The sequence below is a fragment of the Drosophila suzukii genome, chromosome 3 (genome assembly GCF_043229965.1).
Source record: "Drosophila suzukii chromosome 3, CBGP_Dsuzu_IsoJpt1.0, whole genome shotgun sequence".
NCBI lineage: Eukaryota > Metazoa > Arthropoda > Insecta > Diptera > Drosophilidae > Drosophila > Drosophila suzukii.
The window spans coordinates 70,382,460-70,410,343 of record NC_092082.1 but is presented as its reverse complement, the minus strand read 5'-3'; the positions used below and the strand labels follow the sequence as shown (position 1 = coordinate 70,410,343).

The window sequence follows — 27,884 nt, the reverse complement described above, 5'->3', positions numbered from 1 at the left end:
AAGCAACAATTTGCAAATCTAATGCAATGTTAAACCAAGCTTTTGAAGGTACTTAAAGTTCAAAAACATACTTAATAGCAGCATAGAAGTAAAAATAATTGAAGGTATATATTAGCCAAAACAAAAAGTTTAGAAATTGTTTAAATTATCCGTAATGAGCCTTTAAACATGAAGTATTAGCTTAAAGGCAAACAATTCGGAGAGCGATAAAAATCACAAGAGTTTTGAAATCACTTTTCAAGATTAGGTGTCCAAAAGTATGCAACAAAAGTACAACGAAATTCGTTGCATACTTTTAGACACCTAAAGTGACATTTACGATTGATTTCAAAACACCCAGTGATTTGTGCGGAGGCCAACATTATTTCAGGTAACTTTAAAATAGATTTCCTTATTATTTTATAAAAATTACCTTAATTGAGCACACTCTGTTCGGAGTTATCGATAGAGAGCCAGTATTGCTGACTGGCTGGTCCAACTTTGATATCCTGACATCCTCGTCTTTGCCATTTCCTGATGGCTGACGGCTGAGCAGGGTCGAATCGTATCGCCTTTGCTTTGACCAGTTGCCTCGGCACTTCCGGTGGCATTTAAGAGCCGTATCCTGCAGTACGCTTGATTAACTGGCATGAAAGCGGCAACGAGCATGATATGCATATTCTTATCGGCCAAAAATCATCCATCGAAAGCCACAGCACGAATAAATAACCTTTTTAATGCGGCAAATCTGTTATTGAATTCATTGGTATATGATGTGGCTATGGTGGTGTGGCTCTTTATTTTCCATGTGGCGAATTATATTTTCCCACAACTCAAAGAACATCCGTTTCTGGTCAGGCACGGAACATCAATCGTTTACGGCATAATTGCAACGCACTTATGAAATTGCAAAGCGCCCGAAAAAATAAATTATTTGTTTTCACTTTTGGCTCGACGAGTGGAATTTAAAGGAGACCCATATGTGTGTGTGTGTAGGGGAAGGGGAAATGAGGGGAACAGGAAGCGGAAATGAATTTATGAAATCATTTAAACTCAATTTACGACATGAATAAATAAAACAAGAATCTGGCGCCCGGTGACACAGGTTGCCTTTGCACCGTTTCTGTTGCTTTTCCGCTTTTCCCGGCTGCATTTTCCATTTTTTTGTTGCTGGCGCCGTGCAAATGGGACAACTTTTTTTCTCCGTCCGGCCGCAACATGGCAATTTCCGCCACGTCCAGACAGAAAGTTCTTATTAAGCATTTTAAACAAGCAATCAAACACTCGTTTACCCCGCTCACCTTCTATATCACCTCTATATTTTTCGCAGGATATTGGATCTTTGGAGCGCAATTTTGTGATACTTGGGTGGCCTTTGATGTCATGTGCTCGACGGCGTCAATTCTAAACCTGTGCGCCATCTCGATGGACCGCTACATTCACATCAAGGATCCGCTCAGGTGAGTGATTGTCAGGATTCCTGTCACATGCATAAAACATCCAATCCATAACTAATTGTCCGGGCTGTCGGAGTTCGATGGTGGACCATATCGATTCATTAATGTCAACCCATTGCAGGTGCTCTGTATGCACGTTACTCATACGCCGCGTTGTCATGCCTGTCACGTTTTTGTGCCCCAGCACTCAAGTTCTTTATGGCATTATAGGGGCTCATTAATCGACGCTCATAATTGTTTCATTAGTAACAGATTTATGGCGCATTACGAGGGTTTTTGCACTTCTGCGGCGAGGCGACTTCATCTACAAGTTGGCTAAGCACTTTCGGATCAGCGTTTCAGCTGTGGTTTTGTGGGGGCGAACTTCGGCCATGTTCAGCCAAGTCATTCTCATTGGGTCTCGAGGTCAAACCAACAAAGAGTAACAAAAGAAGTGTCATTACCAGCTGGTTAAAGTGTTTGTGGTGGCAGTTTGGGTTGCCCTGTCAGATTGGATGAGCAATGTTATTATATAAAATAGTCACAGTTCTTGATAACAGAAATGGTAACAAATATTTGCATAAAGATGTTTCATCAAAGAGTTTTATTTTGGGATTCCATGATATGATACTCATGTTTATTTTAAAATTAATTATATTTCTTGGAACCCATTTAACCTTAAAGAAAAAGGTACAGTTCTTGACATCAAAAGAGGGTTGTAATTTTTGTATAAAGGGTTTTCATTATATAATAGGAACAATTATGGATTCCAGATCTAAATCTATGTTTAGATTACGTTTTATTTTTAAATTACTTGTAGTTCTTTTAGCTACTTAGCTTAGGCTATCAATTTCTTAAGTAAAGAAATTGTTGAGGTATTTACAAAACGTATTCTTAAACACAAACAAGTTTTAAATGCAATTCTGCAATTTATAGCAACTTTTAGAAATCAGTTTGTTAAAAGTTATCAGGTTTTTATTTTTGCAAAGGAATTTATTACTGCAAAACGTATACCTTATGAACTTAAATTCATTGCAAAAGTTTTCTAATTACTTAGAAATGCATTTTGAGTGGTTATGGCTTGGCACAGTTTATAAATACTTTTATCCATATGGCAGCTGTAAAATTGTAATTTCTAACTTGTTAAATAAAATGAAATTCCTTTTGAATTCCTGAGCTTCAAATCGAAAGTATTTTAACCTTTGGCCAGCTGGCCTAGATATCGGCTACATTTTTCACACCCGCTGGAAATGACTTCATCTGTCAGCGGGCTGAGGGCTGCCCAAATGTTCCATTATCGCAGTTCAATCTACCTTGTGTATCCGGTAGGTTGCTCCAGCTGCGCTATCCCGGCAGGAAGCCCCAGAGACAATCAAATTCTGCTGCCTCAGGTGCTGTGTGTCCTTGTGTATCTGTGCATCTGTGTATTTGTATCTGTGTATCTGTATCTGTGTGCTCATTCCACTAGGACAATGACAATGAGCTTGTCCTGCTGTCGTCGTGGCCTAAAACGCTGCCAGTCAGCCATGTTAGTCCGCTTTGTAGTCGGCAGTCGGTAGCCAGCATTTGAAATTGATTTCCAGTGGCGAGCAATTCGCACAAAAGCTGTCCAGTCAGTCGAAAGTCTGCTCGGTAAACTTGAAACTAGTTCATCAAGTGCCCCCCTTGTCAGGGATCCCCACTCCCTTTTCCGGCTGGACCACAACAATTGTGTGTTAATTAAATTTTCAACAATGCCTCGGACCCCACAAGTTCTATCCAACAAACGCTTTTTCGGCAGACGAGTATTACATTTGCGGCCAAGAACAAACACACAAATTTATTATGTGTCAGCAGCCACAGCTGAATTCCTTCGTATGGGGGTTTTCGAGTGGGTAACCCTTTGTCTATCCGCTTTTCTATTTTATTTTTTGATGTGTTATCACTGAAAGAAAACATTATATTGCCTTTAAATTAAGATATTCAAAGGAAAATTAGTATAAGAAATTAGGTCAAAAGCGGGAACTTTACTGATTGATTTTGTTGTCTTAATTTGGATCAATGTAGTGCCTCAAATAAATTTAAGACTGTTTTGAACAGCTAGCTGCCCAAGCTAAATGCTTTTGGCATTTTTTATAAGGGGTACTCCAACCTTTTTTCAAAATATGTTTAAAAAATAATGTTACCAGGTGCTGATGGCAATCGATTGGCAATTTTATTACGGAGATAACGAAGTAGGACACTTTATATTTAGACCATTTGTTAAATTGTTTTGGACGCAAAAGCCATTTATTTAAAAAAAAAATAGGAATCATTATTTAATGGGTTACTTTTTTGTCGTACTTTTTATAAGTAGAGTGTTTTCTAGAAATACATATACATAATAACCGATTTATTACTGATGAAAACTAGACTTTTCTGATGATAAGTTTAGAAAAGGGCGCAAATAGTTTTCGAACGAAAGATTTTTAAAGAGTACCTGAATCCTACAAACTACAGAAACATTACAATAATTATTTTTTTTTTTGTTTTTGTATTAAAAAAGTTTTTTCGGTGTACAAAATGATTTGAAATTTTGAATTGGTGTTAAAATAAGTTTTTTCGGTGTACTCGAGTTGTGTTAAAAATGACGTTGGTCAAGTCGCTGACAGTCGCAGAGCGGGGAGTTGGCTTAGAACGGAGCGACCCGACGAAATGATTGCATAAGGCCTTTGGGGAAAGGGGAGATTGTTGCGGGCGAATAAACGAAGGGGGGGTGTGGGGTATGGGGTTGGAAAGTGGACAACGGGGGGCAACTACGGCAAATCGAGACAGTTGCCAGCCCTAACCCACAGCGCCATGTCATGAAAGAGCCATAATAAATCCTTTGATGCTATTTTCAGCCAAAAGCCAAAAGTAGAAAAATATTTTTTCCACACCGCCCCCTTTGGCTGCTGGCTGTTGCTTTTGCCGATTCTGTTGCCACCTGGGGTAAGCTTATTCGCTTATGGAAAACGACACGACATTTGTGTTGTATGTTGCATGGGTGTGCCAGCAGCTGCCCCACCTGCCCCACCTGCCCCACCTGAATTTTCCACCCACTTTTCCATCTATCTGTGCATCTTTTGTGTGGCCGGGTTCACGTAACGAGTTGGCGAGCGTATAACGCTTCATTGATGTGGCAAGTTGATGTCGAGGCGAGCTGAAAATTCAGATTGCAAATTTTGTATGCCACGGCAAAAGGATTTAAATGAGCTCGGGAGGGGCCAAGGGGAGGTTGCAGGGCAAATGACAGTTTTCATGGAATATTTTTCCTGATTCTGAATTCCGTTTGTCCTTCGGGAGCGGGTAAGGTTCAGATGGATAGATGGATGGAATTGAAAGTGAAATTAAGCAAGGCGAAGAGATAGATTTTCCGCAGGAGGAGGAAAACGTTTCATGCTCGACATCGGATGGTTGATGATGGGTGAATGACACAAATTGCTCGATTGATCTTGATGTATTGAGGGGGATGTCTACTTTACATGGGGTCTTACTTACATTGCGAAATGATGCAGCTGCCGAGAAATCTATAAAGACTCGAAGTATATCTCTCTACTGAGTAAATAATCCATGAATAAATCAAGTGGCGGTATTTAAAATCGGAGATATAAGTACACTTTATTTATCTTAATGATATGGGTTTAACCACAAGTTAAATGGTTCGCTAAGATAAATGATTTCCTCAATGTGATGTTAATTTTGTACGTAAACCGACCAATTAATCGGAAACATTGCCTCTTTAGTCAGATAAAACCAAATCGGATATTGCAAAAATAATGTTTTTCAAAGTCGCCATTTATCTTAATGGCTAAAGTTAATCTGACATTGAGAAATCAGTCGTAAAAGTTGAAGGCAACGTAATGGGAATTGTTAAGTTTGCTTTTCAGCTAAATCTAATGTTTTCCCCTCCTTTTTCTCAACATTTCTAATTGATTTGAGTTTAAAATTTGCAAGTTCCATTTGCAGATAGGCAAACTCATTGATAAATGTTACCGTAATGTAGATGTTGCCCTTCAAACGCTGATTAATCCCGCCCAAGGCTGTCCAATATTAATTTGAGCCCTTGGGTTAATGACATTTGCATAGAAACCCCCTTTGCCTTCAAGTCCGCTGGCCATTGCCTGGAAATTGAGTTTAGCCACCTGGATTCGTTTGCATTTGCACCTGGCGTATCTCGCAGGTTCATAGACTGCTCAGGTGCCCGAGACATTTTACACTTCAGATGTCAAGACGTCGCTCACACCATTCTCTGTGAACCTGAATCTGAATCCGAGTCTCAGTCTCAGTCTGAATCTGAATCTCAAGGAGCTGAACTCAACTGGCGGCGGGAAAATTGCAAGGAAAACTCAGCGCAGCGCAGAGATGCTCGCTTTTGTGTTTGTGAGAAATGGTAACTTAGATCCTTGGGATGCGAATGTGCCTAGCGTACACATTTTCTAGACTCCCTCTTTATGTAAATCTGATTTATTTGCATGTCAAAGTGGAGGCAGCAGCGCTTTTTTTTCAGGGGGCAAAGTTCACGCGCCGGCGTCTCATTAAGAGTCGAGAGCCACCGCTCCCATGAACCCCCAAGATTCAGGACCATTCATCTAGGACCTGTCCCTCGGCCGACAGAAGGAATCGCTGATTCAGCGTGTTTTCTCAGCGTTTTAGAATAATTGCAGGCGTTTAATTTAATTGCGCTTGCCTGGATTTTGCGAGCCGGGAAATTGGCAAAAACAATTTGGATAAAAAGCGCGTGCAAATTTAATTAGTAGCAGACAAAGTGAAGATGAAGCGGCCAAACCCGTCGACCGCCTCTCTCTACTTCCACTCCCCCGCAAAAATAACGAAAATGAGAAATTTTCGTATTTTATGTGACAAGTTGATGCCTTTGCCGCTGTTTCCCCTTTGTTCTTTCACTTTTTGTTTGGCCCTGTCGTTGACTTTGGCGCCTGTCATCATCGTAACTGTCAGGCGCATATGTGAAATTCATTTTAAACTGCAATAAAAACCGAAAGAACAATGAAAGTTTGCCGCAGGCAAGAGGTTCCAGCGGGGGAGTTGGCTTTGGCAGTGGGTTCAAGCAGTTTTGATGGGCGGTATATACATATAAGGGTTTTGGCCGAACAACCGAAGGCACAACACTTAAACGCACACCGCAAAAACCTGTTCGAGCAACAATGACGCACCTGGGAACTTTTTGTAATTGTATTTTTCCACTTGTCCCGGTCGTGGTTGAGGAAATGCTATACCGAACTATGGGGTTGGACCCCAGAAAACAGTAGGAAATCATCGGGGACTCCTAGGGCGCTTTTATTGTACAAGATTGAAAATTTATGGGGGGTTGATAAATCAATGGGGTGCGAGAAGCATTCAATTTTATTCAGAATAAGAATCGTTTCAACTTAACCTTAAGCTGATTTAACAAGTGAATTGCTAGAGGTTCTGTTTAAAAAAATTCAAAAATCATCAGTATACAGATATTTTAAATAAATATTTGTAAGCAGTAAAATTACAATATCATGATTTTGATTCGACCCACTTCAAAAGAGTAACAAAAATGCAGGTCATTGCGTAAATATTTATATATTTTGACCCATTTCAAAAGAGAAACTAATATTCATGTCATTGCGAAAATAAGTAGACCGCAGTAAATACGTTTTCTGATTTTTTTCAGTATTTCAGTGTTATCTGAAGTCAATTTTGCCAAAGCGATCCATATGATCTTTGACCCACTTGAAACCTTAACAACTTTCTTAACCTCTTGACGTAAATATTTATATATTTCACCCATTTCAAAAGAGCAACTAATATTCATGTCATTCCTAAAATAAAAAGGTTATAGTAAATACGTTTTCTGATTTTTTTCAGTATTTCAGTGTTATCCGAAGTCAATTTTGCCAAAGCGATCCATATGATCTTTGACCCACTTGAAACCCTAACCACTTTCTTAACCTTTTGACCCACAGTGCCCTGAGCACGTGCTAGCAATGACAGTTCCGAAAACGCTCATAAAGAGTCATCAAATTTCAGATGCCAAAACAAAAGCGGCCAAGCTGACGTGGCAGGAGCTGCAAAAAAAAGAAAGTGGGTGAAAGAGGCAAAGGAGCGACTCGAACTATGCAAATGACGGCACAAAAACCAGGGGGGGGGGGTTTGTTAGGGGTTTGGCTGGTAAAGGAGTCCTGGGCGGAAGGATCGTTGTGCGTGCCTTGCGGTAATTTCTTGAGTGCATGTGGGACAAACACAAAAGCCACCGCATGCCACGCAGCCAGTCAAGCCGGCAGCTTCGATAGGAGCGTTAAATGCAAATGTCCTTCGCTTGGGGCAGCCTGCTCCTGCCACATCCTCCCACACACACACTAACACACACATGCAGAACTGGCACACTCTCACACACGATTTCAATTAGCCCATCGATGGCTGATTGGCTCCTCCACTTCCACCCAAATCGTGTGTCACCTAATGGCTGCAGCTTTATGTGCATATATCAAAGCGCTCCCGCAACCACTCTAAGATCTTGAATTAGTGCAGGTGAAATTCAGGTGATGGTACGGGGCCAGTGGGGATGCTGACAGACGGCGATGTTGTTCAGGAGCAATAAATTCTCGACTCATGGGAATACATAAATATTAAGCCGTCTATCCACTGGGAACATTTATTTACAAACATAGTATTTATATACAGTTTTTTTATATTACAGCTAAATATAATATATAAAGTATTTGTAGTTAAGGGCTAGCTAAAAATCAATTCGAAAAATAATATAATAATAATAGTATTCCTTAAAAAGTGTAGCTACAAGTTAAAAACTAAAATATATTACTGCCTTTTTGATCATAAGATTTGTTTTATAAAAAAATGATTTCATTTAATTTCGCATCTATATATTATAAGAAGCTACAAAATTTGTATTTATAACTTGGCTTAGAACTATATTTTATTATTTTCTAATATACTGAAATAATTTTTTTTACTTGCAAATATAGGACTATTTTAATTTAGAATTTATTATAAAGTGGTTTTTCCCCCAATGGTACATTTTAGCTTTACTTATTGCTGGGAAGTGAATTATTTGTACAATTCGTACCTTACCCATATATTTTTCATAGGCTTGTAAATAAAAACAGTACCCTTGGCATCACTATTCACAGGTGAGTGGATAGGCGGCGGGAGGACTCAAGCTGCGGGCTTTCGTCACATGGAAATCAATTTTCGTGCCGAAAACGAAATTGAATTTGTATGTGAATACAATTACATAAACTTCCGCTTCCGCTCCGCCCTCGTCCTTGAACGTGTGTGAGTGTGTGTGAGTGCGTCTTTGTATTGAAATCGAATTATTCTGTTTGATTTCCTGCACAAGCCAAAACGATGCGGCATATGGCACCAGAACCGGGGATCCGAATTTTCCGTTGGGGCTTTTTTGGGTTCGGATTCAGGTTTGGATTTGGGTTTGGGTTGGGGCTTTGGTTTCTGCGTTCGTTGCAGACTGCTCATTTCCTGCTGTAAAAGCAAAATCGAAGTGCTTGAAAAAGGCAGCCATCGAGGATGATTTGCATATGCCATTCGCCGCAAACCGTGTGCGGTTGTCTTTGGGGTTTTTGGGGCGATTTGTCGCCCGGCCAGGGCGAGTAATTAATGACATGCGGCCCAGAACCGGAGCACCTGATCCGGAATCCCTGATCCCGGGCCGCTGTCTGGGAATCCCTCTGGGGGGTGGACCAGGGGCCGGGTCAACACTTGTCGCGCACACCCGAAAATGATGTTGTCTAATGGCTGCTGGGCGCTGAGGGATTGCCAGGAACATGCAAAGCCACAATCAGGACATCGGGACATCAGGACACCGGGACATCGGAACAACGTCCATGCCCATGTTGTTCGCGCCCCTGGTTCCGCCCATTTCACGTGTTGCTCCAGCTGTTGTACACTTTAAAAATAATTCTTCAAAATTAATTATAAGGTGGGATTATTAAAAAAAAAAATTGTCCCCAATTTAGGAATACTTATTTATCTACTCAAAATATTCCTTAAAACGTAATAGATTTCAAAGATGTTTGAAAAAAATAGTAACAGTAGCTTAAACATATAAGGAAAAAATTATTATTTACATAGCTCATTTAGGTACAAATTATATTAAATATAATTTAAGGTACATTTTTAGAAATTGATTTGATTTTGCATATATAGATTGTAATTAAGTTTATTTAAAGGTTGTCCTTCGATACACATATTTAAATTAGGAAATTTCATAGTCTTTAAATATTATTTTTTTAGAGTACATAGAATATTTATAGCATTTTTGGATTCCAAGCTACAAAATTAACCATGGATAAGTTTGCCTGAAGTACAACTTCCTAAACTTAAAATTTCACTTGCAATTTAATAGTGATTTTGCTACATAAGTCACTGCCAGTCAGAGTTTTGACTTTTACACGAACTGTTAATTTATGTAATGGGGCTTACTATACCAACTTTCCGATTAATTAAACAAGGGCTTTAAAACCCCGAACTTTAAGCGAAACTTTTCCCGAGTGTGGCTGCTCCTGCTGCGTGTGTGTGTGTGTGGGTGAATCCTTTGCCGCTCACCGCAAGGGCAAAAGGACAAAAAGGGAAACGCCAGGAGCAGCCGGGGATGAGTAACAGGAGCAGCAGGCATGGCGCGTGTATTTCCGCTTCCTTTGCCGCAAATTGATGCAACCCTTTGACCTCTCGACCCCCGCCCCCTTCCTCTCTTGCAGATACGGCCGCTGGGTGACACGACGCGTGGCTGTCATCACCATCGCCGCCATTTGGCTGCTGGCCGCCTTCGTCTCGTTTGTGCCCATCTCGCTGGGCATCCATCGTCCTGACCAGCCGCTGATTTTCGAGGACAATGGCAAAAAGTACCCCACATGCGCCCTGGACCTCACGCCCACCTACGCCGTCGTATCGAGCTGTATCAGTTTCTACTTCCCCTGCGTGGTCATGATTGGCATCTACTGTCGGTAAGTCACAAAAGTCAGCCTGAAATGCCGCGATCCCGCAGCCCAAAAGTTCCCTGTGCATAAAACATGAAATGCATAAAGGAAGATATTTTCGCAGCTGCAATTATGTAGATACAGAACCGCAAGGCAACGAAACTGCCCCAGGCCAAAGGAAAGTTTTGCCAAAATATCTGTACAAATGAAAGCAAAGCCAGAACTCGAATATTTTTATGAGCTTTAAAAACCACCAGGGGCTTGAATGCTAGTCTTCTTTTGTCTCGACAACTTTATATATACCCTTTTATACATAGTTATTCCACATTTTCTATATATTTTAACTTGAAATATAATTTTTTTAAAATTATATACCTGCTAAAAAGTTCCTTAGAATCAATGAAAGATAAAATATATAGCAAAAATTATCAGTTCCTTTTTTCTCAGTGGCATATACTCATAGGCTGAATAAAAATTTTTGATATATACCACAGTTATATCACCTTTTCTATATATTTTAAAATATATAAAATGTATATTTCCTTGAAAAGTTCCTTAGAATCAATGAAAGATAAAACATATACAAAATATTATCAGTTCCTTTTTTCTCAGTGGCATACACTGGTATGCTGAATAAAAATATTTTATATATACCACAGTTATATCACCTTTTCTATATTTTTTAAATTATATAAAATGTATACTTCCTAGAAAAGTTCCTTAAAATCAAAGACAGTTCAAATATATACCGAATACATGCAGTTCCTATTTTTTAGTAGCATATATGCTAAGTACAAACATTTTAGAATACCCCTTGCAAGGGCACCAAATTGCAGCCGGGAAAACAAAGCGGAAGTTGGGGCAGAAGTAGTAAAAAGTAAATAATAAAATGCTGTAAAAACTGACGAAGTTTGCTACTATCGCGTTGCTGAATATATCAGAAAATGCCGCAAGGACCTGGGCCCCTGATGGCCGCCAGGCACGAGAGAAAAATGGGGAAACAGATTGGGGGCAAGGGGTTTGGATTGGGCTTTTAGTGGGGGTTTTGGGGTTGTGGGTTGAACAAATAAGCGCACGCATTAGTGTCCATCTAAGTAATCCCCAGGAGCTGGCAAAAGACTGGGGCGTGTGCGAAAGGACCAGGACCAAGGACACTCTCATTCCCACAAAAAAAAAGAAACAGCAACAGGATAACAGCCATCGCTAGATGCTCATCAACGTTTCGGCCAGCGGCACGTTGCCATTTTAGCTTAACGAGATTTGCAGCCAATGGCCAGGACTCTCATCCCGCATCCCTGAATCCCTCTCATCAAACGGATTCCCATCGGAATTTTCTATCAAATTTCGGTTAAATTACAGAATAAATATACTTTTATCGTCATAATTTGTGCCTGGCCTGCCTCGATCCTGTTATCCTTTTTATGTGGCCACCGGCCAACGAGCAAACACTCCCAGGGCCAGACAGACACATATGCTTGTTTATTTGTTGGCCAAGGAGTAAAAGGTGGTAGTGGGAAAAAGAGGAAGGGGGCGTGGCAGCTTAGAGAGCGACTCAAGTGGAAGATTGGATATGATAGCCAGACATTGCGTATACGCAGCGTGTTTCCTTTGGTTATTGATGTGGACAGAGCCATTGTTGTCGGCCTCCATTTAATTGACATGCCAAGGGACCCAAGTGAATAATTATCATATCAATTACAAGCCGTAACCAGTAGCCAGACAACCCGTAACCAGTGGCGGAATAAGCAGAACTAAGCATTTGTGTCGAGCAACAATCAAGTCGGGCTATTCATTAGGTGATAAATAATTGATGGTATCTTGCTTACACAAGAACTTACAATAAACATTGTAATGCAAAGCTGTCATTGTGAAAATGTTTTTGGCATTCCTTTACTTTGAATTTCAATTGTACTTAATGACTTTGCAACTTTCATTGATTTTAAGGTACTTAAGGGATTTAATTTGTGGATTTTATCTTCAAGGCACAAAATTTATAAGTATTCTTTGATAATATTTTTGTTTCGCTTTAACTTTGTTAATCCAAGCTATAAGATTTCAACAAGAAATAAATTCCTGTAAGAATTACTAAAAAAAACTAAATATAACCTTAAACGATATGATAAACTGCTTTTAAACTTTGGAAAATATTTCGTTGTTGCCAATTTTCTTTAGGGGTTTTTATATATTTAAAGAAGTTTGAGTGTACTTAAGGACTTTGAATTTATTATTCTTTTTAAGATGTATAAGTGATTTAATTTTTTTGTTTTTATTTTCCAAGCTATGACGCAATAAACGAATAAGAATTTAATATTGTTTCGCTCTATCTCCTTAAGACCTTAATAAAAATTTAAATTTTTATTTAGCATAATCGTTGATAATAAATACATTAAATAAGATTTCCATAAGTAAGCATTCTGTACAAGCATTTTTCGAAACAAAGTATACGAATAAAAAAGAAAATCCTCAATAAGTAATATTTAAAGCCCCTAATCCCCCATTTCCTCCCCAGATTATACTGCTATGCCCAGAAGCACGTGAAGTCCATCAAGGCGGTGACCCGGCCCGGCGAGGTGGCCGAGAAGCAGCGCTACAAGAGCATCCGGCGCCCCAAGAACCAGCCCAAGAAGTTCAAGGTGCGCAACCTGCACACCCACAGCTCACCATACCATGTTTCTGACCACAAGGCCGCCGTGACGGTGGGCGTGATCATGGGCGTGTTCCTCATCTGCTGGGTGCCCTTCTTCTGCGTGAACATCACGGCCGCCTTCTGCAAGACCTGCATCGGTGGCCAGACCTTCAAGATCCTCACCTGGCTGGGCTACTCGAATTCGGCCTTCAATCCGATCATCTACTCGATCTTCAACAAGGAGTTTCGCGACGCCTTCAAGCGCATCCTGACCATGAGGAACCCCTGGTGCTGTGCCCAGGATGTGGGCAACATCCATCCGCGGAATAGCGACCGCTTCATCACGGACTATGCCGCCAAGAATGTGGTGGTGATGAACTCGGGTCGCTCCAGCGCCGAACTGGAGCAGGTGTCTGCGATTTGACCAAAAGGCTGTCGCTGCTGTCTCAATCTCTCCGCCGGCGGCGGTGGTGGAGCAGCCACCTGGCTGCCCTGCGGATGCGGTGGCCTCCGGGTGGACGACGACGACGATGGGGCGCTGACCACGCGCTATGTTCCATGAGATTCGGTCACGGCGGCCACCGCCACCATTGTGGAGACCGTGGAGGCCGCGCAGATGGAGACGGAGCTGCTCTAGGCCGGCAAATGGGTTCCTAAGATCCAGTCTCGCCACAGCTTCAACCGTAAGCAATCCCCGCAATCCTCAGCCCCGATCCAGTGGATATGGAAACCTGTAAGTATTATCAGCGCGTCCCCGAGACTAAGCAATCAACTGTGCGTATACTTAATCGCACTAGTATCTAGCTGTAGAACCTTAAAAAAAAAATGAAAGGAATGAAAAAAAGAAATACAAAATCGAAACCCAACCCGAAACGTGATTAGGTCTAAGATCTTCAACCCGGCACCGAGGAGCTTCTAGTTAAGTTTCTGTTTGGATATTCATGGCGGTTTGGCTCCATGCAAATGCGATTATTATGGAGTGACACATGTCACTTCTCACTCACCCACACAAACAAACACAAACGCACACAAGCAGAGACCACTCACACTGCTCAGCAAAAAAAAAATGCAGAAGAGAAGAAAACGCTGCATACATCGCGGCGCCCTCATATTGGAAACGCTCAACATTTGATTTATTGATGAGAATTTATGGCCATTGAGCGAACAGTGCTGCCAGCTGCACTCGTAAATCATGCAAAATGATTATTGTTGTTATTATTATTACGGGCACAGCACCAAAGCTGTAAAACCCCCGCCGACTCCCCTCAATATTCACATAAATGTTATGTTTAGTTGGAGTGCCACGATGATAGCCAGTTTTTACGACCAAACTTTGCAGACTGATTTGAATTTATGTGTTGAAATCTGTTTCACAATGTTAATTAAGCCAACTGTTGTGATTGACACCGGCCAACAAAAACAATAGCAGGCAGTCGAAAGGTTAGGCTTTTGGTTACCGCATTCCGGGAACTCTGATTACCGGGTGATTTAATGAGCGGCACCTGCAAAAACACAGCTATCAGCCGGCGGTGTAATGAACATGTTGCCCCTGGCACCGTTTTTCTCCAGCCTTGTCTTGTCTTGTATTCGAAATCCCAGAACCCAGATCTCAATTCCCTGGCCCGGAACTCAGCCACTGGGGGAAATAAATGTAAACAGTTTGCTCTTTACGCCATGATGAAAAATTATGCCAGCAGAGGGAAAAATATAAAATTTATTAGGTCAGACAGTGTAAACACCAAGATAATAAATCAAACAATTATCAGGAAAAACATAAGGTGGTGTTGACATGAGCTAGGGAACTGTTAAGATTATATTGTGGAGAGATAAAGTAAATCTTATTTTTATTTCCGTGTTTACTACATTCTGATAAAAAGTATAACAGAATATTATTTACTTTTTATAATATTATAATTTTTATTATTTTAATATTGCTACAAAAAAGGTTTGCAACCTATAAAATACTACGTTTAGATACTCCAAGCTATGAAATTTGATTTTTTAAATGTGAAGATATGAGATCTATAAAATGTATGTATTTTAAGGAACCTTAAGACCTGAGTGAGGATTTTTCTCGGTGTATCTCAGCTTGTGAGCTGTTTTTCCCCCTCGGCACTCGAGTTTCAATTCCGGTTATTTGCGGATGCCACAACTCTTGCCAAGTCCCATTCCTTTCGCTTCTGTTATTAATACAAAGTACTTATTTCCCATCCCATCCAAGGCAATCCGCTTACAACTTTTTCATTCTTTGTTTATTCGATTCCCTTTCGCGCGCACTCCTTTCGTATTTATTTTGGCAGTTTATTAAAACTTTGGCGCTGCTTTCGTCATTTTAATTACAATACAGCGAACAAAGGCGAAATGGCATTTGTTATCGAGTGCCACGCCCCCGCGGACCGCCCACTGGCAGGAAATCGGCATTGCCACAACTGGCACGCAATCAATTCAACTTCAACTCCATCAACGATTTCGCACGTGTCGCAGGTTCTTCGCTGGTTGAAAAGGCTGGAAATTTGGGCTCTGAGTGCTTTATGGCACACACGAAATGGCCTTGCCCTCAAACCCAGTTTTTAAGCCACTCCCCACCCACTCACAGAGGTCCTGACCCACTTCCCACATTCCTTTTAGGTTTATTTGGGGCACAACCATTGACTTTGACTTTGGAATTTGGAATTCGTCGTTTCCTAAACCCTCGAAAAAAATGGGATGATAAATGTGCGTGGCGTGGCCATAAACCTTAACCCATTATATTCTGAATTTGCCTATATTGAATATTGATTGAAATAAGTTGTCAATACTTTGATGATATAAAGAGTAAACAGGAATTTCAGTAAAGGATTTAAGTTTCTTCCATTATTAATACTTTGGTCATGCAGAAGATATTCAATATTTAAGTAACGGTTGTATTATCCTTATAAGCTACTAGAGTCCTTGTCAGTCATGGGTTAAGTCTTTATCCATATTTATTTCAAAACAGCTTTAAAGCCTATATTCAAGATTAATTAAAATAAATTCTCACTAAAAGGTCTTACAAAGTATATTATGATATTTATAATGATTATTTATGATATTTTAGTTGAGAAGGTATAGTCCCTAAATGGTGGTACTTTAATCATACACAGAATATATACAAATTTCAATTAAGGATGTATAATCCTTAAAATTAGGTTATTTTAAGCTGCTAAAGTTCCCTAACCAATTGTCTTGGTCTGCCAAGGGTTAAGACTTTCACCATTACTCCTTCGATACGGCTTTGCATAATTAAGATAATACCCGGAAGCGTATCCTTTGTTATGCCTTCGCCTTATAGAACTTCCTGTTTGTGCCACTTTGTTGCCTCTCCCACTTGCCACCTTCTTTCTCCTTCTCCCCCTTTCTTTATCCGTTTCCTCCTTGTTCATCTTTGATTTGCTAGGAGCAATTCGGTGATTGCATCTATGGGTGATTCTGGTTCAGATTCCGATTCCTTTTGTCCTCCAATCATGGAAATCCATTTCTGGCCTGCCAAGACCCTGGATTTTTTTAAGGTTTCTGTTTTCGCGAGTTTTAATTGAAACATTTGACATTCTGAAACTCGGTTTTTTGCCCCTCTCTCCTTTGGCTTTTCCAGCCTTAGGCTGACGGCTTCTAATTGTATTAGCCAGATTCATGTTAGGAACAGCCTACGTGACCAGCATGAAAAAGAGGAGTTGTCTGGCTGGAAATTTAAGGGAAAAGGATCCTTTAGTAAGCCCAGCCAAGCTGAACATGCTCTTTCATTAGCATAATCGTTGCACAAAAAATATACTCACTACACTACTTTGCAGAAGAAATTCCCCCAGTTGCTGGAAAAACTCGACTTCTTTTGTTGTCTATTTTGCTGCTTAAATAAACAGATTTCCCGTAATTGCTTTCGCAATTCAATTAAAAGGAGAAAAAACCGCATGCAGAGAAAATACAAATTCATGTCAATAACAGCAACATACAATTAAATTTTTTGTGCAAACAGCCTGGAAAAACGCGTTCAATTTTAAAATAACACAAATGAGCATTAAGCAAATATTTGCCCGCAATCGAGTGTTCAAGTAAAGCTTTTAAATCGAAATTGGGGGAAAATGGCTTGACTTCTGGCTTGGGTTACCCAATTCAATGGCCACAAATGTATGTTTACATATTTTGTTTACCTCACTCTTATAAGAATTCCAGCCCTTAAAATCATTACTTTGGCTGCCATCTCTTAGGCACAGCCATCCGTCTAATCCCTTGTGTGCATAATGTATGCCATACAAATTCAATTGGCAATCCTTTAAGCCCCGCTTTAAAATCTGTTTGTACATCTGTTTGGATTTCCCCGTTTGCCGAGTGTTAAACTCGAATCTCGAGCCGAAAAAGTCAAGCGATGAATGTCAACATTTCGCATAAATTGCATGTCGATTGCCAAAGCGGTCGCTTCCCATTACGAAAGGCCCATTGATGTTGACTGGTTTGGGCCCTCTCACTCCCTGATGGATGGATTGATTGATTGATGGATGGATGGCTGAATGGCTGGATAGACGGCTAAAACGAATTTTCCTGCTTCGCTGGCAGCGTTACTCATATTTTTTCGGTGGTTGTCAGAGTTGCCTTTTTCTTGCCACGCCCTCTAAGCCCTGCCAACTATCAACAGTTGGCCACCAAAAAGTTTTCGCAGCTACCTTCTGCTTTTCGCCTGGCTTAACTTTGGCTATATTTTGGCATTTTTATAACTTTTACGCCTGCCAGTGTTTATTTTGCTTTACGACTTTCCACAAATTCCCGCATTCTTAGCTTACACACAGTTTTCCCTCGCTTTTCCTCCCTTTATCTTCATTCATTTTTCTTTTCTCAGCCATCGCAATCTAAATCTTTTCCTGGCGCGTGTCATTTTGTAGCCTACTTTTCGGCTGAGCTGGCATTCCTTCGCCACATTGCGTATACGCAACGTACGCCCGCGAAAACGTTTTATTACCAACATCGCCTGGCGCGCTAATTTATACGTGGGTAGGCCTACGTTTAATACCCCCAGCAGCCCCAGGTCACGCCCCAATGGATCATAAAAACACAATTTTAATCACAATTTCTTTCGTTTGCCAACTCCCTGGAATTTTTGCCTAGGCAAATTAGCGAAAACATTTCGATAAATACGGAAAATTGCGCACACATGGCAGAGGTAAAAAATTTCAGCTTGGAATATTTTTGGCTTTAATTTATTGAAATTTTTATTCATGCGTTAAATAATATATATATTTAGTCAAACTGATTGATGTTTAATTAAATTGATATTACACATTTGCTTAGAGGCCTTTTGTATAATTTCTAAAGCATTTAAATAAGCTGGTAAATACTTCCACATTAAATTAAATAAAGCATTTAATTGAAATATTGATTTCTGAATTTTTAAAACTGAATTTTCATACTCAAATACTTATTATAGTTAATTAAACATCTAAATTTAATTAAATTGATGTTTATATAAATCACTTTAGGCACTCATAAGCACTTCCAGCCTGTTTTGGCCACAAATCCAGTTCGATGCTGCACTGAACTTGACATTTAGCCTCCACTGCGTATACGCAATCCTTGACATTTGGCAACTTAAAGTGCTTTAAGCTGCCTCTAAGTCGTTGGCTAGGAACTTTCATTTGATTTTCCACTTCTTGCCGCCGCCCGCACAAAGTTTTTCCCCCTTTTCCGAGCGTCTTTTTGTCATCGTGGGTGGACAGAAAAAAAAACGAGGAGGGCGGAAAACTTCTGGCACAGACAAAGTTTTCCCAAGCCCGGCAACAATAACAAATGCAGGCAAAGTTTAGATAGATTTCCCTCCCTGCCCGAATCCACCTGCCGCAGCATGCAATTAAAATTATGTGCCCCAAATGCAAAAGAGTTGCCTCGAAATCATTTCGTAATGCACTCGGCTCAGGGCTTAATGCCAGCTGCGGTAATTTAATCGGAGGGCAAATTCAATTTAAGGCAAAAGTTTCTGAATAAATGATGGCTGTCCGGGAGTATCGAGTGAATTGGGACCATTTCGCAGTGCCACTTACAATGACAGTTATTTAATCCTCTCCGGGACGCCACTGCCACTGTTTATCCTGATCCCCATTCGCCTGATCCCTGCCAACAAGTATCGAGCGATTTAAGCTGCACTCAATCGATTTTATATCCCGACCCTCACCTACGATGCATTTTAATTAAGAAGGAAGCCCCTGAATCCGCAGGCGAACTGCTGCAGCCTACACCTTTTTATCAAGGTCCTGTCGCCTTGACATGCCACGCCCCTCAGCCTCAGCCTCCTTCTTCAGCCTGCTCCTTCTGCAGTTTGCAATTTTAAACCCAAATTGAATTACTTCTTCATCGCCGGCATCGTTGGCGGTCTGCTGGGCGGGCGTTCTACCCGATTTTCCCCGGGGCTTGCAGATTCTGCCTGGCAACCCGCATATTTGATGAGGCTTTAAGAATTTCTTCTTTTAAGCTGACGAAGAACAGGCGAACTAGAAGGCGGGAATGTCGAGCACACTGTGTTAATTGGTCCGGGAACTCAAGGAATTTCTAGCCCGGCTAAGATGAGCTAGGTGTTCGTAGTAAATTGTATAGGTACCAAGAGAAATTCCTAGAAAAGACATTCTTTAAAACAAATATATATGTGTTTTCTTGGGACTTCTTATAAAAACAAAACAAGGCAAATTTAAAAGGAATTTTTTAAATGTAAAAGAATCTTCGTTGGGCATTTTATTTAAAGTCTAATCAAGTACTTTACATCTTTATAACCACCTTTTATATACCTGATAAATCACTTTTCTTTATTCAAATATTTAAAATGTTTGTTTTATGAAATCCGATATTCCCATTTTGCTTGAATAGAGAAGAGGTTAACCACTTTTATTTTAAAATAATAATTCTTTACCAACTATTTATTGAAACATTTAAAATGGCAATATTCTCCTCTCGCTTAAATGGAGAAGAGGCCAAGAGACATAACTTTTTAATTCAAGCATTTAATTCAGCACACAGCAATTAGCCGTGCATTCCGCAACATAAATTTCATTCTGCCATAAAAATAACAAGGCAACCATAACGAGTGAGAAAATCTAATTAAAAACTTGGAATGAAAAAATTCAACAAAATATGAATACTATTTGATTACGGCGCAACGAGGTGTTCAAGAGGCGCTACATTTCACAAATGATTTATTGGGATTTTTAGACCGACCGACCACGAGGCCAAACCTCCTTTTTTTGGCATTTAATTAATTGACAAATATTTGGACAAAGGCAGCAACTGGCTGGACCAGAGCTGGCCGCAAATTGAACAATAACACAACGAGCACTTCAAACGAAATTTATTTGGTGAAATATTGTTTCTTCCCCCCCTCCAACGACGCAGCCTGATTTTCCAATTAAAGCCGGAATCGTACTGGGCCCAAACTAAAAACCAGGCCAGAACCAGAACCAGACCAGATAGCATACCATACCGTAGCGAACCCAAGCTCTGTCCATCGGTTAACCGTGTGCCATGCTCCTGACAGCTGCCGCCCGAGGGGCCAGGATCAGGGAAAGTGTCCTGCTAGAGCTGCGGGGCAACAATGCAGGCGTGAACATAAATTTCAAGCTCCACTGAGCCGCCCAGAGCCCTCCAGAGCTGCTCCATGGATGGAATTTCCCCCCTTTTGGCCAGGGCTAAAAGTGCCAAAGTTTATTATTAAATTATGTTGGCAAATAAAACTGTTGAACGTAAAATCAATTTTGGGAACTTCTTCTCTCTGCTCCTGACAATGTCCTTTGTCTCTGGGGGATATTGGTCCTCTCTCTCTATACCCTATATATCCCTCACTACCTTCTCTTTTCGACTGCCTGTGCGGAACTGAACCCAACTAATCAAATTAAGCTTATTTTTAAAAAATTCAACTGGCCCCAAAAAACAATTCCTCCTCCGCGGGCAACCCTTTTCGATGCTGGTAATCGAATATGCCCCACTCATCGGAATCGTTAATGGCTCTTCAACTCGCTGGTCGAGGCCGCAAATAGCCGCAGGATGCCCGAAAATCGATTCCCGATATATAGCGATTTATATATATATATATTATATATAGAGAAAGAGAAACCGAACCCCACATGCGAAAGGATTTTTCGAGGACCTGAAATAGCGCAAGTTCCGTTTAGCAGCTGAAAACTGAAATACTCCCATTGAATAGGCAAATTCCCAGGTCAGGGAGGCCAGAAAAAGATGGCTATAGAGCGGAGCGAAAGAGAGGCTGACAGCTTTCTTTATAGAATTACTTCTGGCGCAATAACTTTTCCAACTGAACGAGCCGCTGATGGAGCACACTCGCTCTCTGCGTCCGCTTTTCCACTTTTCCGCCCGCTTTTCCACCCGCCTTTGCATCCTCCTTCATTCCATTCATTGATTTGCCTTTTGCCTTGGCCAACTAGTGCAGGACAGGACATGCGACCTGGCCTAGAGAGGCAGACATGGGCCATTTCCTCGTGGCCACCCTGGTTCCCTGTTTCCCTTAACACTCCAGCGGCCGAGCGTCCACAAATGAGCCCCGGACGAAAATAGTTTGCGGTGAACTCTATGCTGTGCCTGGTTGGCATGTCCCTAAACACTTAATATTATTTATTAAACTGTTTGCCGTTGCCAATTTGCCTAAATCTCAATTTTTAATTTCCTCTTCACATTTCCCTTAACCCCCGGGCTGCCCAGTGGCCGTGAGTAATAGCATGACAATAAGGGTTTGTGGGGAAATTAACTTTTAGTTGGTTCAGCTTTATAGAATTAAAGGCCATAAACACTTTTGTTACTTCAAAATATCAAGAGTACATAAAAAGAAATTTCTAAAACTTCACCAGCGAAAAGTAAGGTCAACATTTCATATTTAATAAAACTGTTTCATATAATCCCTGGACAAGTTAAATGCTGATTATACTCCCAAAAACTAGTTAAACAAAATACAAACCAATAGCAAAAAGTCATTTAATTTCTATATATTATACCTCTAATCCGAAATTTTCAAACAAATTAGTTCAGCAAAACACGGTTTCCTCTTTTAATTAGTTAGATTTATGCATTAGTTATTGAAAACTGAACTCGGCTTCCTTTAAATTTTCACCATTTTTGTTTGCAAACAAAGTGTTTGTACACTCGATGTAAAATGGTTGGAAAGGGGCTTGTGTTTGTTAAATTGTAAACTGTTCTCTTTATTTATTCAAATATTTATTCATTACTTAAAAATTTACATACCAACTATATAGAAGGCCAAATAAATATTTATAAATAAATCATGGATAATAAAATGATGTTTCTCTTTGGCAAATATCAAATCACTGGCTAAAAGTATTTAAGTTAGGTTTCACCTAAAGTGAAAATTTAATATTTTTAGTAAAATCTATTTTGCTGGGGAATTAGATTAGGCGTTGGTTTAACTTGGCTTTATTATTTAAACACACAGGCAATTAAACAAACCCTGGAGGTATTTTTGTCTGATAAAACTTTAAGTACTGACGCCTATTTCAAGCAATTTATATTTTTTATAAATAAATTATGGGTAATTACAAAGCAAGAAACTCATGTTATGTTTAATCTGAGACGAAAATTAAATTTTTAATGATATACATACATTTTTCTTCAGAATTTTATTGACTTGACTTGAATTTTTAACTAAACTAACATTCAAATGAAATGTGATTTCTTGAGAACTGATTAGTTTCTCGTTTATCTTGAGGTATTGGCGCCTTTATCTTGGAATTGAGAAGGGGAAATGTGGGATCACCAAGGTGTTAAGCGTAAGTCACCTGCTCGGGGGGTCGATTCTCCTGTTGCTGTTGTCCTTGCTTCTTCCTTTGCCTTTGGTGTTGCAGCTGCTCCTGTTCCCAGTGTTGCCAAGTGGCCGTGCGGCTAACCAATCACCCGAGTGTCCTGCTCCAGGAATGCTTTTCAAGTGGGGATAAGACAACGGCCAAACAAATGGCGGCAGGTCCGCATCTGGCTGTTTGCCTCCTCAATTGGCCCAGATACTCAGACGATGATGTCGATGCCGTGGGGCCACTCAGCAATGATTAATTACACTTAATTGTAATTTATGCGGCTCGGGAGCAGCCCCATTCTTCTCCATTAGTCGACGGACTGAGTGTCTTGGGAATCCACTTTATTGAAATCTAGGCCTCTGGGCTCTTCTGCTGCCCCTCATCCTTCTCCTGTTGCCGGCAGATGTCCCTTTGTTTCGCTAATTGGCCATTAAGCTGCCAAGATTTTTAAAAGCGTTTAACGTTGACTCTCATTTTCGTTTTCATTAGCCCTGGGCTTAGGTGCAAAGTCCGCTTGACTTGTGTCCGGCAAATTGAAGGCCTCCTGCTGCTGGTCAGCGGAGTGGCCATCAGTCTACGGCTCAGTTAGATATAAATCAAGCCGCCTTCCTTGACTTTTCCTGTGGCTGTTTGCCACCGAAAGTATCGCCCATTAATCAGGCCGACCTCGCTCAGTGGGAAATGTTTATTTGATGGCAGCTTGTTGCTGCTCAAATATATCAGGGTTCATTTCTTTTTAGTGATGATGTGGACATACCACTTTGTTTCTCCCTAAGGAAGCCACAAGGTTGATGGCGAACAATATATGCGGTTAAGTTGAAATAGGAGTTATAACAAAACTCGTACAAGTTCGGTACATTTCAAAATTTTATTGGTGGTGCTACACAAATCGTTAGGGTTTATATCGCCTTAGTATAATTTTAAGGTGTTTTAAGGTGTTTTAAGGTGAATAAAGAGGAGTCAACTTTCTAAAGGAATTAATTGAACATTTTTGTTGCATACTTTAAGGCACTTAAAGTGATGATTTATTCTAAAGAAACGTGTAAGGATAGACCTTCTAAAATAAATATTATTTGGGGGTGTTACAAAAATCGCTAGGGTTCTTAAATGTTTCTTTAATTTAATTTTTAGGTGTCTAAAGTGTATGCAGTGAATAAAGGGGAGTCAACATTCTAAAGATTTTATGTTGCATACTTTTAATGTGATGATTTATTTTAAGGATAAATCTTTTAAAATGAATGTAACTGTATTACGTACTGCTACTCTACTAAAGAATTTAAAATTTAAAATAAAAATTTTCCTTCCCTTTTAAAATCCTTAAAAACTAATACAAAAGGATTAATTAGAAAGACTCAGCCCTAATTGAACCAATAAATCAAACAAGTTTTCACAATAGCATTCATAATCATATAACGATTTCTTTCCGAGTGAAATTATAATGAAAACTTTATGAACTCGACCCAACAATGGCTGTCCGTGAATCAATAATCATTATCGAAAAGTTTTCCTTGAAGCTTTCATCGGTCCGTTTTCCTCTCAATTCTGCTGCCTAATTAGATCAAGTCGTTGCAACAGAGAAGTGGCCAAAAGTGCAAACGAAGTTCCCGGGGCTTTTCTTTTCTGTTTTTTTTGGGGAAAACGCGGCACTCGACTGTAATTCGACCAGTTTTCCGGACATAAGAATTACGCGGCCCCGCGCTTTTTATGAGCTGCGTCAGCGACGAACTGCTGACATAGATTCCGCTCAAATATTTCGCACTACTTTTCATTTTACGATGGCACGCAATGAAAAGTGAAAAGCTGAAAGGCTTTTCTTCCCGCCCTCTTTAGCGTTCGCCTTTTGTTTGCTTAATATTTGCGCAGCCCTGGTCTTTTTTCTGTTTTGAGTTTCACTGCATTATTTTTCTTTAGTTTTTTTTTTTCTCGCGATTCCGTTGTTGCAGCGAAAATAAAAGCGGAGCAGTGCAAACAATGCTCTGGAGTGATTGCCGTGAAACATGCTGCGATTTTCAGACCGACACGCCCACCAGCTGCCAACCCGCCCATCCATCAGGCCATCCACCCATCCAGCCATCACTCCATCCATTTATCCAGCCATCCATTTATCCATCCATCCATGTGTACTTGCAGCTATTTTCAACACTTTTGTTTGCATGCTTAAATAAATTCAAGCGTGTGTACATAGGTTTTGTGGGAAAAACTGGTAGCGGGTCACTCTACAAATGGTTTTCAGCGTTCGCATGAATAAACTGTGAGAATCAAAGAAAAACCCATGTTATTTGGTAGTTAAGTAACCGCAGATAGACCATTGAGAGTTATTTCATAACAGTCCTTGAGGCTTTAATTCGAATGTTTCAAGAACTCACTTCGCAGTTCGGCGAGGCATGCGAAAATTGCCATGAGGATAAGTGTCCTGACCAGGAGAGGCATCATCAAATTATCTAATCGACCTCCTTGCCATACTCTGAACCCTCCACCTCCGCCTTTGTCCTTTTCTTCCTGGTCAGCAAAGTGAATTGCAGTCACTTGGATCTTCGCTTCCATTGCAACTGACAGCTGGCTTAGCAGCATTAAGAGCTGAAACTATAGAGACTTGGGCAGCTTCGTACTCTCACTCCCGAAGAATCCACCATTGACTGGTGACAGCATTTTTTTGGTGGAAATAAAACTTGGCCTTATGGCACTGCAGAGATAACGTGAAATTGCCAAATGTCTAAAAATGCCTGACATATTCGAATATGAAATCAGAACACTCAAAAAAAGGGGAACTAACTTAAAAGTGCAATAAATTGAGGAGTGATACAATAATTTTATCGATTTGTTAGCTCTTGTAAATTTAAAAACCAACAAAATTTTAGAAATAAATATTTCTTAAATAACTCTCTACAAAAATATATGTTTTTTTGTTTAGTGAATGATCTTTAAAATCCATTTTATTTTTTTAAATACATTTTAAAAATATTTTATTTTTTTTTAATTCCGACAAAAATTGTTAAAAATATATTTTATATCCCAGACTTGTTTGTGGATTTCGAAAAGGATTTTTGCAGTATGCAGGGGCTGTACTTGAAAAATATCTCTTATTATAATTATTTTAAGGTAAAAGATAAGAATTATTTTGTTTTGCCTATGTATTGTTAAAGGGTATTTATTTATGGATCATTTCATTCTCTTTATATAATCCCTGAATTACTAAGGCTTTTGAACAGAATTCTTTACGGAGCATTGAGAATAACTTCTTAAAATTTCTTGAAAAATTTCTTGTTAGAATGTATTAATTTATGGAACATTTAATTACCTATATATAATACTTGAATCCCTAGAAATTTAGAACAAAATTCTTAACGGTACATTGAGAATATCTTCTTGAAACAGGCTACAAAAGTTCTTGAAAAACAATTTTTTTATTGATAAAGTTGGTTATTTTTTCGAGTGTTGAGCCGGATGGCAGTGCTGATGCTGCGTCATAGTTTAATGGCCATACAATTGACACAGAAGTTGACACATTCCCTCAACTGAGCTGCACTGAGCCGCCCTGAGCTGCGTCGAGTTTAAAGGGGAGTGGGTCGGCGGGTCGGTGGTTCGGTGGGTCGGAGTGCCGGAGCATTAGTGGCCATATCCCGTCCTCGGGGACCCCGGCTGAGCTGCATTTTCGCATCAAATGTCGGGCACAAATGCAGTTTTATGTCGAGCTGTGTGGAAACTGGCGGGTGGAAAGCCGGGAAAACCGAACCACCCCCTTTGGGCGGTGGCGCTGCGAACCGCAGTTTAGCGTCTCTCGAACATATCAGAAAAGTTCTGAATTATTAATTACTAAACATCAGCCACATATCACGCACACTCAGACACCATACACACACTCTGCCATGGGAATTCTGTACCTTTACTTTACTATTTTGTACCTTAAGGTGATTGCGTTGTGTAAACTGTACCCAATAAAAAGCTAGTGAGTAAGGTCGAGTAATCTCGGAATCAAATTATGTAAATAAACGGCGGAAAAATAAGAAAGGGGCTGAACGTAAAGCACCCCTTTAGATATTTATCTATATTGTATTACCACATAAGCGACCAGAAGAAGAAGAACAACAACAAGCGGAAACGGAAACAGAAACTAGCAAGTTCTTAGTCGTAAGCCAAATGGCAAAGTCATGTATCATGTATCGACAACACACTGTATGTAAGGCTCTTTTGTACCTCTTGCTCTCCCACTTTCGAATTTACTAAGGAACCCTTGAAAGCGCTAAGTGAAACTTAAACGTTTGTCTAGCCCTAAGTACCCTAAACTAAATTAAATTAAATACAATTAAAAGAACGTAAACAAATACATGAATGAATAGCGAATCGAAGTGGTCAGTGGATCATTAGCCACATTTCAACAATTATGCTGAAAGCATTTAATAGTCTAAACATGAACTACATAATCCGCATAGAGGCAATTAACTTGTAAATTATTGAATCTCAAACAGCGTAAGTCAAGCAAATCCGTAGTGGAAAATTATAGTTCATTGTTGCTGTCTAATACGCCTAGAAAATGAATAAATAAACTATGCATTAAAACAATATCAGTAACTACTAGTTAAATGTGTGTGCGTTTCTCATTGTAGCCGAGAGTCCCCCGATTAAAGATTTAGCTGTAAATGTTTCTGTGTATATCTGTATATGTCTCTGTATGTATATGCTTAGATCAATAACCCTAAGTTGACATCAACCCATTTTCCCATTTCCAAACTTTCCCAATCCAATTTCCCCCACCCACAGCATAATTTCTGTATTCTGTATAAACTGAAAAGCTCTCAACTAAGTTTACTCAAAAAGAAAACTACTAAAGCAAAGTGAGAAATACTTAAATAAATACTGAAGCATATTGATAAGCAGAGGCATGTGTTTGGCTTTCAGTTAATTGCATTTTCAGCAGGATTCGAATGGGATTGCTTTCGAATTCGGGCATGGATTTATTATTGCCAGACTGCAGAAACGTATTACGTTGAGCAGAGTTTCAACAGGATTTGATTCAATTATTATAGTGGAAGAAGCTCAAAAAAGTGCTGCACACAGGTAAGTGCTAGTTTTTTTGCCCCAAATTTAATTTCCCGCAAATATATAT

At 39.9% G+C, this 27,884-nt stretch overlaps 1 protein-coding gene across 2 annotated transcripts in view; it reads left to right on the top strand.

Annotated features, from left to right (window-relative positions):
• The window catches only part of Dop1R1 (Dopamine 1-like receptor 1), a 29,854-nt gene extending 14,981 nt beyond the window's left edge, over nucleotides 1–14,873 (top strand). For both annotated transcript variants that reach the window (XM_065866197.2, XM_036818800.3), the window contains exons 4-6: nucleotides 1,310–1,439; nucleotides 10,136–10,381; nucleotides 12,864–14,873. In XM_065866197.2, the coding sequence (XP_065722269.1) occupies nucleotides 1,310–1,439; nucleotides 10,136–10,381; nucleotides 12,864–13,404 (917 nt within the window). In that variant the 3' untranslated portion in view covers nucleotides 13,405–14,873. The remainder of the gene's footprint in view (nucleotides 1–1,309; nucleotides 1,440–10,135; nucleotides 10,382–12,863) is intronic.
• Nucleotides 14,874–27,884: the final 13,011 nt, after the last annotated feature.